The sequence below is a fragment of the Perissodus microlepis genome, chromosome 14 (assembly GCF_051167445.1).
Source record: "Perissodus microlepis isolate ML-2025 ecotype Zambia chromosome 14, ASM5116744v1, whole genome shotgun sequence".
Classification (NCBI taxonomy): domain Eukaryota; kingdom Metazoa; phylum Chordata; class Actinopteri; order Cichliformes; family Cichlidae; genus Perissodus; species Perissodus microlepis.
In genome coordinates this window covers 5,846,726-5,860,825 of record NC_140474.1, presented here as the reverse complement: position 1 = coordinate 5,860,825, position 14,100 = coordinate 5,846,726, and the positions used below count along the sequence as shown (strand labels likewise).

Here is a 14,100-nt window from a genome sequence, read left to right as displayed (position 1 = left end):
CAATTCACTTTCCTCTGATGCACTCAGGTCGTGTTAGTTTCACTCATAAATCTTCAGTATGATGGCATGAGTCAGGGCAGCCACTAGAAAAATAAAGAGGAACACATCACATCTGTCTCCTTTCAATCTCACAGAGTGGTTGAGCCTCCTGCTCTGCATCGACTGTCCTATTGATTTTTGCGATGAAATTGAATGAATACCGGGTGGGAGGACAATTATGCATAAGTGGGAGTGGGAGGAGACTGACTGAGCTTTCGGAAGAAGTCTTTCACATACACTCTTAGTGCTACTGGGTTTGCAGAACTCTGCATAGGACGACTTCTTCTAGGAGGTCTTTTTAAAGATTTTAGAAGTTAACACTTCAATTGGATGGTGATGGTTAAATTCCTGCTTTAATTTTTGAAGCTGAAGCCTGACAATGAGATTTAAGATGAATAAATATTAGGTTTGTTCTTAACAGTTATGAGTCACGTTATACTTTTAGTTCACCATAAAACTAAATATAAAATGACATATATACATAGTGTTGTCAAGAGTTAATTGGCTGGCTTTCCTCTTCATACAGGCCATTTCATCCCAAGTGATGTTAAACTTATCTTTCCTTAATCGCAGAAAGAAAGAAAGAAACTATCAACATTAAATGAACTATGCTCTTTAAAATTCATTATTATGAATTTTTGAAAGTACATTATATTTTAAACTTTCAAAAAAAAGTGCAAAAATCCATTGCACAAATACATAATTTACTGTGTTTATGAGCCATAGCAAGCACATGTTAAATTATGATTATTATCATTATGTACATGCTAAAATAAACCACTAGTTAGGAAACTTTGCCACTCAGTGTTTTATTAACCCATGTACGACTAACAGGGCCAAAAACGCACGCATAAAAAATAGTCTGTGGAATCCATGAAATCCACGAGAACATGTTTACTGATGAGCGGCAACACTCCTGCTCTTCGTCATGCTACCATAAGGTGGCACCAATGTTCCGCCACTTGAGGCACCAGAGCGGCTTTTACAGCGTGATGATCCATTTAGCTGCAGTCAACCTTTTAACCAGTGTTAGAGTAAGAGACAGAACAGCCTACTGTATGTACACTACCAGACCCTGCATGGAAAGCAGGTGTGCGCCAGCAACACCTGCTTTCCATGATTTACTCTTTAAAAAAAAAGAAAAGAAAACTGTGTCTATTTCAAGTGACAGGGGGAAAACGGGCTTTTTAAATTAGGAGACTGATTATAGAATTACAGGATTAAATATTTATATCAAATTTAAGACCTTTTACACATTCTTAGTGGACTATTCAGCTGACTTGTGTCTCAGCTGTTCTTGCCTCTTGTCCTTAAGTGACTACATAACATCTTGGACAACAGGGAATTCCAGGCTTTGGTTCCAAAATGAAGAAAAAAATCTTAGTGGTAACTTTTTCCATAAGAAAACTGCATGTGGGAGTCCAAATAAGATTTGCTGTTGGCTAAAATGAAGCTTTTACATTTAGATTAGGACGCAGAGAGAAAACTGGGATATTACAGGAATCTTGTCCTTCCACATTGCATGTGTTGCTCGGGAAAGTTTGTGGCAACTGCTTGAAGTGTTTGGTCAGTACCCAAAGCTGTAGAGGAGTTTGCAGAACCAAATCTCTAAAAACCATTTCCTTAACATCTGCTCATAGACCTAACCTAATAAAAACTCAAGAATGCCGTTAGTCTGTGTGCTTTACTGCTTATGGGGTTACTTCACTTTTTCCATATGCAGCAGCAGCAGCATGGGCGATCTGGCTGTGCAGGACCCTCAAAATTCTGCTTCCAGCGAATGTTGCTTCTGCTCCAAATATATAAATGTCCGTGTCGAGCTGAAACTGTGCTACAGTTCAGATGCTTGCTGCAGCTCATACAGTTAGGTGTCTGCAGCATCCAGGCCTTTTGTACCTCTGAGCAGTTCCTGCTATTTGTGGTGCGGAATCTGTTTCAGACTGCAGCTTGGGATCCATCTGCCTTGGATTTGCCACGTATTTCCAGAGCAGGAGTCTGGCTCACCGGTGTGCTTTTCACGTTGATGTGAAATAGTGTGAGTGGCTGCTCTGTGCGCGTATGCTCGTGCGTGTGAACAAGCAGGACAATGTCACCTTGACTACAATCTACAGGAGGCACCGAGGACGATCGGCATCTGTAGAGCTCTGGACGGAGAAGGAGAGCGGGGGTTGAAGATATTTACGTGTCTCTCTGAGTGTGTGTGTGAGAATTTGCCAAACGTGTGAGTGTGTGTGTGCGTGAGAGAGGGAGAAACAGTGAGGCGGGTATAGCTCTCTCACACAGCTCACAGTGCTGGAGGATCCCTCTTCAGACCCAGGCACAGCGACGCAGAGATGTCAGGCGCAGCACACACAGGTGGGTCATACAGAGCAGCTGAGGGGACAGGTGGGCCTAGCTCAGGTTATGTAATTCCTATGCTGTCAGCCGTGTTTTTAATTATTATTATTGCATAAAATTGTTGCAAGACTGACAAAAATGTGAAAATAAGGGGGGAGGAGACTTCTTCTTCTTTTTTTTAATACAAGTAGGCTGAACAGGCCTACAGTCTGGCCAGGGTCATCTGGATTGGTCCAAGCTCTCTGGACACAAAAATCTGGCAAACAATAACAAATATGAACAAAACAGATTTTATAAAAACCCTTCTTATTCATGTCATTCCTTCTTAAGTAGAAAAAAAACACCCTTCATGCTCTTGCCAGTTGAATTCCACTCGCTGATTGAAATTTAAGGCAGAAATCAGCTGCAGGTTTCCACGTGTGTCCGAGGCTGCCTGCCTCGGCCTTTACAGACCTTCAAACAGCCGCAGCGGGACCTTCAAGCTCCCGTTCAGCCATAATTGCATTTGCCGCTGTAACGGAGTAAAAACCCGCCGCCGCCGCCGCATCCTTCGCTCTCCGTCACGTGACTCCGCCGGCAGAACATATCCGAGTCCTTTCCGTTTTTCTGGACTAACGCAGCCTCCAGCTTCGGCCAATCGCGTCTCGGCGGAGGCGTCTCTCTCTCCCTCTCTCACTCCCTCTCTCAGTTTTTCGCTTTCTCTCGTGATGCTTTCACTTTCTGTCGAAAATCAGTGATTCTGAGCTTCGCGCGCACTCAATTGTGTCTGTTTGCTTGAGCGCATTACGCATCGTTTCTCTTTGGCTTGTTTAGCTTCGGCTAAAGCTTTTGCTTGCTGTATTTCATTTAACCTCATTCGGTGCAACTAAATTTGAGTCTCGGATCACGAGATGGTGAAAAGTGCTGTAACACAGCGCGGCTGATTATTCATAATTAATATAAAAAGATTTTTTTAAATAACGTGCAGATTTTGCAAAGTGGTACATTTGTCCCGTGAAATGGGGAACTGAACAAAGTAAAAAAGCAACAATTATTTTTGGTAAAACGTCGGAAATCCGAGGGTGCAGAAAACGAGAAAGGTATCACGAGGCCCTGTGACGTCAGCCGCTCCCCTGCGCTTCCTCCAGCAGCCAGTCAGCGAAGGGATGCTCTGAACGCAAGACTGCAGCATCTTCACCGAGAGAACGAGCAGGACAAAACGTCTCTTTCTCTGTCTTCCTCCAGCTCCGAATCTCCGGACCCTTCTCACCCACCCGTCACCCCTGGGTGTCTTCGCGACTGGAGCCAGGAAAGGATAAGAAGAACGAAATTCTAATAGCCTAAGAATCGGATTTTTTTTTCTATTATTGTTATAATTGCTTCACCGATCACCCTTTCCTTTCTTCTCTCTTCGGCTGATTTCGCCTCTTTGCGCTTTGCGTTGTGTTTTTGTTTTGTTTTGGTTATTGTTCCGTTTCGCTGGTTATTGCAGAGGAGCGCCACCATCCTGTACCGCCTGACATGAGTACTGGTTGCAGCGGAATGATACACATATCCTAGCCCGCTTATCTGAAGGTTGATGGAACTGTGACGCTCCACTGGCACGTTTTTAGTAGCCTAGAAGTCGCTCCATCTGCAGAGGTCTCCCGTTTTCTCCCTCTCTGAGCCGCTCCAGCGTTTCTTTCTTTCTGCCCCTGCGCAGCATCTCTCTGTACGCACGGCGCACCACGGAGAAACGCGCAGCTAACCTACCCCGTTCGTAGGAAACAGGCGTATTTTGCAATTCCTAAATCGCTTTTACCCTCTCCAAGGACTCATCTACACGGCTACGCTGCGTAAAAAAACGGAAAGGGGGGATTTAAACGCAAACGCAGCCTAAGCATCCAAGAGCAAGCTCGAAAATGATGGCCGGCGGAGCAGTACAACAAAACGGCATTTTCTCAAATCCTCACCATCACAATCAACAACCACACATGGAGTCCGATCCCCCGGACTCACGTAAAAGACCCCTGGAGACCCCAACGGAAGCCAGCAGCACCAAACGTACAAACACGGGAGGTAAGAGCGGGGATGCGGGAGCTGTTCGGGTTTCGGTGAATGTTGCTTCGTCTTGAGGCAGGCAGAGAGAAAGGAGAGCAGGTTGATCTGATTCTTGATGTGCACCGTGGCGTGGTGGAAGGGCAAATTCACACATTTAGGGAAATAAAATAAAATGATACAGGGCAAATTTTAGGGAGACCGTCTTTTTTTTTATTATTCGCTTCGTCATAAGCGACAGTCATTTTCCATCAGTATTAAAATAATCACGGGTCGCCGCATTTGATGGAAAGGAAACAATGAGAGGGACTTGGGGGTGGGGGGTGTTATTTGGAGGGAAGCCGTCGCTTCCCCTCTTGCACATCGTGGATGATTTAGCCTCTTTACATCAGCCGAATTGGGTGTTTTTATTGCGTCTTAAGATTTACTCGCAGCCACAGCGGCCATGCTGGAGCCAAAATGAGGATGTAAACAAGTGAAAGCCAGATCAGGCTAGTGCGTGATCGCAGGGTCTCATCCCGTCGACGGATGACCTTGTGATAATCTCACACATCAGCCACCATCGCCGCTTTGTGTACAATTACAGAAGCGGATAAACAAGCGGACTCATATTAACAGCAGCCCTGTGGCGAGCTAGGGAAAACAGGGGGAATCCAGAGCAGTTTAGAATGCGACAGTCTGTGTTAATGCAGTGTGTCAGGGAGAGGATATTTTTATCATTCATTGTTGTCCTGATTTTAATATTCTGCGGCTGGAAGGGAAAGCTGATTTCTTTTCCACTAATTTCTTCGATGAATGATTTCTTCATTATTCTCTGGTTTGATGAAATATGGATATGTCACCATGGTAATCACCATATTTGGTTTTTGTTTACATGCTGTCATGCGCCAAGCATTCCCATCATTACAACCATCAGTAGCCTATCCTGGCCATGCACCCTATCATGGACATTTGGACATACAATACACCTTTAAATGTGCTATTTATACTCAGCAAAAAGATGATAAAGGTTTAGGAGACTTTTTAAAATGCTGCTGGAGATTCTGGGAGTATGCTTAAATAATTCGATTCTATAGGTTTTAATGGGACCTGATCTTTTAGTGCAGAGAGTTCAATCTGACTATGATTGTGAAGACTGAATATTTGTAATGCCAGTTAAACTGATTTGAAGACTAGTTATATGCTTAAGGTTAAGATACCTAACGTGTTCTCTAATGTGGAGTTTGTTAGAGTTTAGTCCCAACTGTAATTCTCACCAGGGCCTTAAAGATTGCAAAACAGCATTTAAAATTTTAGCTTTAAACTCTGAAATGTCTTCAGTGTTAAACTGAATTCCCTGAACAAACAGAACAAAACAAAAAAACGCTCCAGGGAATGTAATTTTCATTGCAGGTAATTCTGCTGGTATATTAAAGAGGAACCTCCATCGTATTAGAGACGGTGAGCATGACTGAGCTGTGATTGTTGGCCTGATTTCTCAGTCTTGATTTGAAATGGTCAGAAGATTTGGCTTCGCTCAGTTAGTGCAACTGTTATGGCTGCTGTAATACGATCTAAACATAAACTCTCGCAGATCCATAGGGCTTAAGTGCCCTGTTCCTTTTGGATGACAATGACAGGTGGCATAATGTGAAATTTGAAAACAAACTTGTGTTTAGTGCGAGCTAAGCGACAGACTCCTCTGGATTACTGAAATTCATCTTCTGGTAGATTTTTGCGTGACTTGGCCCCGGTGGAAAAAAAATCAGGACGGCCATTTATAACAGATTCTTCAGGTCCCACCAGGAAACATGACAGCCATCCTCAGGAGTAATAATTAGACAGCGAGCGAGGAGAGTCCGACTGAGGAGGTGTGAGCTGCAGGTTCGCCAGCAGTGTTTAACTCCAGATCGATGCAGCACTCAGAGCACTAAAGGCTCCTCCTCACTGTATGTAAAAAGCCCAGGCGGCCCCTCTGGGGACTTTCTTCCTGCCTGCGTAACACTCAGGCCGCTTGTCTATTTAGACAAATGAAAAGGTTGGAACGATGATGATGATGATGATGAGACAGCTAAACAGACTCAGGCAGAGGGGACGGCTGCAGTGCTGCCAAGTCAGCCAGCAACATCAGGCCGATGATCCGATAGCATTTGGTTGAAAATGAACAAGTAGCTCCTACACACACACACACACACACACACACACACACACACACACACATGCAAAACTACAGCAACAAAGAGGAATCAGAGCTTGGTTGTGGGTCTATTGTGACAAATTTTGCACTGACAGTAAACTCTACTCTGTTCTGAAAATGCATTTTTGTTTGAATTTCAATCAGAGTATTTGGTCTTGGTGATTTAAAGCTAGAATTATCTGGATAACAGCGTTGAGCCTAACCTAGATTTTTACTTGGATTAAGATACGCAAAGTGTTTGTATGCCTGACTCTTGATGGAGAGAAAACATTCACCATGTAACGGTTGATTTTAGCCAAGCAGAAGCTATATTTTTTCACAGAGAACATGCTTTTGTATTTGATATTTTTAAGCTGCACCCACACTGCAGTTGTAAATTTAGAAATCAAAGTGGTGCTAAGAGATCATAATAATGGTTGTTTTTATGTATGATTAGTTTACACCACACACTCCCCACCCCTGTGCTTCCTCTCTCTGTAGTGGCCTTCCTGCAGCCCCTATTTGAAACTGAAGGCATTGTATTCCCTCACCAAGAAACTGAGACTCATGGTAAGAGAGACTTTGATTTTGATCTTCTACCTGTTTTATAATCTTTACTGTGAAATTCTGATTCACAACACAGACTTAATGTGCAAAATCCTGGAGTAAATAAAATATATAGGGCCTTTAATGAGGTGATCTGACTGCTGCAGGGCCTGATATTTAAATAGGATTTAAAGCAACATTTAACACCCTCATATCCTGCTCATGATTCAGGATAATGCATGCTGATGTTTTTTATATTGTATGTTACCAGTTCCATAACATTCATTGTCATGCTTTTTATACAAATCCAGTGTTTCTTTTGTCATGATACTCAACATTGCTGCTCAGATGATGACCTTTGACCTCATGCTAGCCATGCCATCAAAGCATTTGGGTTTACGACCGCTGATGTATTGTTGAAATGTTCATTCACTGTTCACTGTGGTTAAAGTGTGCTGCAGCGTGCACCGTGCAGCTGCTGCTGGGTAAGAGATGCATAACAGGAAGACTGAAGCTTTATTGAGTAGACCTAAAAAAGAAGGAAAAAAACTTTTTAAATCAAAGAAATTTATCTTTATCAGAGTTTTAAAATATTTTGAAGTCTTTTTTTTCCTCCAACAGCTGCAGCTTATAAATATGTCCAGATCCAGATGTAGGTTTTAATGCCAGGGCATTTCCATTCATATCAATCAGATCTGCTGCGTTCATTAGACGCGAGAGAATGCGTTCGGGTCAAAAATGATGAGAAAAGATGGACCTGGATTTTTCCAGTGTCCAGGGTTTATCCAAATATCTGTGCGTGCGTGTTTGTGTGTGAGAGGGAGTGAAGAAAAAGGCAAGCGACAGGAAGAAGGAGCTGGTCTGCTGTCACACTGTAGATAGGACAACATGGGACAGCTATAGCCCTGCAGGTCATAAATCACAGCTACGCCTTATAAAAAAGCTGAAGGTCTTAAAGACGGAAAGATCAATGAGGAGCTGCAGTCGCTGCTGTTCACAAGCTCCCACCCCCACCACGGCTTTAATCCACCAGCCCGAGCCCATTCTTATCTCTGCGCCTCGCGCTCCCCTCACCGCGTCCAGCAGGGTTCTTCTGGATATTAAAGAAACTCAGAGTTCCCTTTTATCGTGTACATATATGATCAGAGGCGTTTAATGAGCTCATTCATGCTTAATCCGGTTTCCTATGTTTAAATAGATTATTTACAAAGACGGGCTTGATCATGATGAATTCAAAGGATAAATATCTTCCAGTAGTTTCATGATTTATACATTTGGTGCCACTCAGGGTTCAATATTTTAATGTGTTAATGTGTTTTGGTCTTTTCCTATCATTTAATTGTATATATATATAATTTGAATGAAAAATCCTAAAACCAACAAAATAGGTCTGGAGTCAAACACCTATAAAGCAACCAGAATTATTAAATCATGTTAAACATCTTACTAAATCATTGTAATTGTCAGCAATTGTTATTCACTAATATTGTTTACATAGCTATGTGTAATGTACGGCTTTACATTTAAATTTTTCAGCTTTGCTTTAAAAGAACCATACTGTTATTAATGTAGCATCCAGCACCATAGGTTAAAGCACCGGATTGATTTGTTTGGGCTAATGCAAAGAACCAGTACATACAAATACCCAGGAACAGCCTTTCAGTCTAAAAGAAATTACTGTGATTCAGTCCACTGAAAACAAATGCAGCTTTCAGGGGAAAAAACCTGCTTGTATAAGCCATTAAGAAGCCTTACGTAAGCACAAACCAAATAAACTGGAGTGGGTTTTTTGTTTTGTTTTTTTGATTTTCATGTAGGTGATCAGGAAACCAACATGTGACTGTGTGGGAGGTGTGCAGGTTTATCAGCTTGGATAAGTTTGCTGACCTTGGTGTACAGAGATTCTCAGGTCTTTAATTATAAGCTTTTAATGTTTTTTTTTCTTCTTTCCCCTCTTTTTTCCCTCCTTGTCTTCTCTGCTGCCTTTAAGATATAATACATTCATTTAGTAAATGGATGGACTGGCAAGCAAGTGCTGGGAAGAAGAAGGAGGGGCTTGAAATGCCCTTGCCAAGTGACATTAGGGGACTAGACTAGCAGTACACTCAAAGCTTTCCGTGTGTGTGTGTGTGTGTTATATGTTCGACTTCAGGTACAAAAAGCAAAGATGAAGTTTAAAGAAAAAGATGAGGTGGTGTGTAAATGATATGTTGCGCTGCATGCGCACACTTACAGTAGCAGACCCAGAGTCAGACTGTGACTCGAGCCTTGACTATGTGAGACAAGGCCTTTGATGGTATTGATCTGAGTGTTTTCTGTTGCTCCTGGAGCTGAGCTGTGCATCCTTTTTTGGGCCATCCATACAAAGGAGGACAGTCTTCCTCACATTGATCGTCTGTCTGGTCGAGGAGGAAGAAACCCCGACACCACCCGGACCGAGTTTCACTCTTAAATTCAGCTAAAACTGCTTCACTCTGAGCCAGATTGAAGAAAATAAGCTCATGTTTTAAATTAAATATCAACACGTTACAACTGTTGATGCTATCTTACAAAATATGCACAGTTGTATTTTTTTCCTGCCGTTAAACTCAAGCTGATATTTTTGGTAAATATAACGACTGATAGCGCTCCCGCTCGTCCTTTAGCGCGAGAATCAGAACACAGCGTTCTCCTCTGCGACACGCCTGTTTTGTTCACTCGTAAGCGTTCCTCGCCCGCTCCCTCTCCTCTCTCCTGGGTTCATTCTTTCCATCTTCCTCTCCTCTTCATCCATACTAATCATGCTCTATTCAGACCATCATGACTCCACTCTCCTCCTCCTCCTCCTGTCCTCCTTCACCCTCGTCCTCCCATCATTTCATCCCCCAACCACTCCCCCCATCATCAATTGCTGGCTGCTATTGACGACGCTCACTCGGCAACTGTTTCCGAGGCTGTCAATCGATTTGGAGCCGCCATCGACTTGAATCTGCCACCGGTAGCTGCAGTTCTCCTTCTCCTCTATTCTCTCCTCTTCTTCTTCTTCTTTTTTTTAAGCCACTGCGTCAAAAAAAAAAAAAAAAAGCAAAGAAGCCATTGTACAGGGTGGGGTGAAGGCACTGAGAGGTGCTAATGTTCCCACAAAGGGAAGCATGTGATTGGTTTAGCGAGACATCGGTCACAGCTAGCTGGTTGCTGATAGGTGAGGAGAGCTGAGCGGCGATAAATATGGATGAGGGAGCGATGAAAGGGCCGATGTAAGGAGGACAACTGGAAGGGCCCCCCTGCGCTGAAATAGCCTCGGTCTATGAACAATACACACCACTTTTCACACACACTCTGAAGAGAGAGAAAGCAGGCGGCTTCGGCTATCTTTGTTAGCGCCGCCGCCGTGTCCGCTTCGATTTCTACGCAGACGCCCTGATCACAGCATATATGGAGGCAGTATGCAGGCATTTGATTGGTTCTCCCCAAATCGCTATTCAAACTGAAATTCTGCCGCACGATGTTTGTCTTATCTCAGATAAGCTCTTTCAGGCATGTGATAAATCGGTGGAGGGACCCATTCTCTTTCTATAATTATTTGCCTCCTGCAGGTGTTGCTCTAAGTCAGGCGTCTTTTAAGTTTTATAATTTTGTAATTTATTCTCATTTTTGTTGCGAAATTGTTTGCATGTAACCCGAGCCCCTCCGGCATCATTTTTAAATTGAGATGTTGCTTCTCTGCAAACTTCTACGCGATTGCTGGCACAAAAACAAATGAGAGTATCTGCATGCTGCTGGCGTTTGAATCGTCTCGATGCCTTTAGGGATGTTCGTGTGCGATTTTTTGGATATTGACTTCAAACTTTAGATGTAAAAACTTTATGAGACATTAATATGTTCTAAAGCAAGCGATTAAAAAAAATGAACACTCCTTCTGTGCTGCGGAGGTGTCAGCTAAAATGAAGGACGCAGATGCTGGAGTGAAATTAAAGAAAAGGTGAAACAGAGACATTTCCTCGTGCTCGCCTTCCTCTGTGAGTTCTCTGTGTTTATGAGCGACGATGGCTATCTCTCAGAATGAAGACAGCTGGTCAGAGCCTCACTGCTGGAGTGCTTTACGTCTGTGTGTGTGTGTGTGTGTGTGTGTGTGTGTCTGTGTGAATGCTTCCTTCCAACAAAAGAGAAGAGGACTGGAGGGGTTGTGTTAGACAAAGCCTGCCCCCCTTAACTGTCCCTGCTTAGAGGAGATGAATATTTTCCAAGTCCCCAGAGCTGTGAACCTCCATACCAGAGCCCCCCTTTCCCTCATCCAAGGCTGTGTTCACACTGCTACACTTAAGATGTTTCCCCCTCATGTGGGTTTCATATTTACATTTGACCCATATTATTTTCTAAAGACAGATTGGGGTATTTGGTACTGATATCTGTCATTATCGTTGGATTTTCATAAGTTCCCCTAGATATTTAATCTCGTCAGAGTGGAAAAAATATCTAAAGGGGGATTGAGGCCATTGTTGTACTGGAAAATTAGTTGATGGAATCCAGATTAACCCCTATTTTTATGCTTGACTTAATTCTGATTAAACCATTCACATAAAGGTATATCAAAAAGTTGTGGCTCCTAAATTATAGACATATTTTAACCATTGAAATAAGTGCCAGAAAATGCATTTTTTTTTTAAAGTGAGTGTTTAGTGAACCTCCAGATGAAATTAAAAACAAAATAAATTTGACTTTTAATTTGTATGAAATTTGCAACATTCAGTTTATTCCATTACAAATGTTGTGTGATTTATTTTTTTATTTTAGGGAGGAAAAATCAAACTGATGACGTAGAAATGTCAAAAACTAATGTATGAAATATGACACACTTAAATAATCTAATTTACATTTGATCTTTTTAATGTTTAAATCCAAGAATTGGTTAAGGATTTAACATTTTCAATTTACTTTTTAAAATCTACTAATACTGATAAATAGAAATTCAGGTTTCTGAAACTGAATTACAGCAAAGCAAAAACATCAAAACGTGTTGAAAAAGATGGAGAGAAAATATTTTTCTTTTAAATAAATGAACATTGATCCTACAATTGAAGACTATAACAGATATATCTATATACTTGAAATCTTTCTATTGTTTTCGTGTTGGTTATATCAGAAAACCTCGCTTAAGAGACATTTTGTTTGAGGGATTTACTGACAAATGTCATTCAGCAGTATAACATTCATAACTGTGATTCTTCAGCTAGAGTATACTCCAATCATGACATTTCTGTAACAACAAACCTCTTAATTCTGAATCATAACAGGCACTAGTGTGCATTTTCTGAATTTCCAAAGCCTTTGGTCAGGAGCTCTCTACATACTTCCAAAAATCAGTTTTTTGCATAATATTCATAGCAGAATATGACCAAGTATCAGGGGAGTAGAGCACAAGTGCCAGAAGAACAGAGCTACCAAACACTTACAAAATAATGAAATGACTGGACATGTAACAAACTAAAACTTCAGTTAAGTGGTGACTTTAAGTGTACTTGTTTGAGTGAAGCGTTTGAGGAAAAGTAACAGAATACGAGAAAGGCTTTGTGATCTTCAACCTTCCTACCCTGCCTGTGCAGGCCTGTGGACACCAGATCCTGGGATTTGAGCCCCCAATCCCCCAGCATGGGGAGCCTATTCTGGGCCTGGCGGGTCTGCAGGGGCCTTAGCAACAGATTGGACTGTTTACTCATCCAGATATGCCATGGTGATGAAGGATTTATTATTTATACATGTTGAGATTGGCCTTTCTTGACCTGCAGAGCATATGCAGAGATTTTGCACAATTTAATCAGCCCTAGTTTTTCTGTGGCGCTTGTGCCTAAACATATCTTTTTAAAAAACAAAAAACATGTTACTATTATAGAAATGGACACTGGAGTACAGCCGTGTAGTTCGGCCACATGTAACCTTAGTGTCAGGCCTGCTGGTTCCTTTAATGATGACAAACTTTAGGGGTGTCGTGGGTTATCCACACTTTTATTATATCACACAGTCACACAGAAAAAAGAAGTCTTTCATCAAGAAATCCTTTTGGCTCGTAAAAGAAAGTGTGTGTACTTCCTGTGTGTGTTGTAACTAAACTGCAGAGTGAAAACAAAGACCCTCATCACAGCAACCAGTAGGGAACCCTGTAGTTACTCAGCTGCACATCTACACAAACACACACACACAGACACACACTCACCATTACCTACTTTGTTCTTTAGTAGCCAGTGGTTTAAAGTTTTAATCCCTCCATTTTCTAGCCCAAATGATTTAATTTCCTTTTTAAAACTGTGTGTGTTTGTGGTTTGTGGTTTGTGTTGAGGGAATCCTGTGGGTTCATGAGCACTGGAAGCTTGCAAGTTTACATCATCTGGGGGGGGAAAAACTAAGTACACAGTAAAGCAGAAATACTAAACTAATAATACAAAAGATTAAACGGATTATTAGCTGCCATTTTAAGGCGTGTTTTTAACTCCTTCCTATTCAGCTGTTGTGTTATGTACAGTTTGCATAACACAACAGCTGAACGGGAATGAGTTATCAGTGTGAATCAGGGCATCGGAGGAAAAATACGCACATGCAAGTTTACACTTTTGTAAAAATAACTTTAAGGTCTTCGTAGCCTAACATAAACTAAGTGGATCTCTGCAGCTGTGGGGTTAGAGGTATCTGTGGGGAAAAAAAGAAATTGTTTTAAATGGCTTACTCTGTCTAAAGCTGAAATGACGCTCTCCTGTTTTGATTGTATATCTCTGTAAAGGAAGCATGACTGGTAGATATTTAACCTTCCGCGGCCAGTATTAGCCATATCAGCCCATTATAGAAATGCTGGATTGTAAATAAGCAAACTGAGTGCAACTGAGCACCAACTGAGCATGTGCTCATTTATACAAACTGCTCTGTTCAGTCAAACTGTGGCTACTTGTATCAGTTAATAAGTCAACTCTAACTAAAATGTCATGTGACTTAATTACAGTCCACTTAGAACACCATAAAAATGGTGGAGACTAGGGGTG

General features: G+C 41.9%; 1 protein-coding gene across 2 annotated transcripts in view; it reads left to right on the top strand.

The window, feature by feature from the left end:
• Positions 1-3,443: 3,443 nt before the first annotated feature.
• The window catches only part of nova2 (NOVA alternative splicing regulator 2), an 87,473-nt gene continuing 76,816 nt past the window's right edge, over positions 3,444-14,100 (top strand). Inside the window, exons 1-2 of one of the 2 annotated variants that reach the window (XM_084950770.1) lie at positions 3,444-4,413; positions 7,049-7,117. In XM_084950770.1, coding sequence (XP_084806896.1) covers positions 4,257-4,413; positions 7,049-7,117 — 226 coding nt within the window. In that variant the 5' untranslated portion in view covers positions 3,444-4,256. The remainder of the gene's footprint in view (positions 4,414-7,048; positions 7,118-14,100) is intronic. The other variant, XM_084950771.1, reaches the window with a different exon arrangement.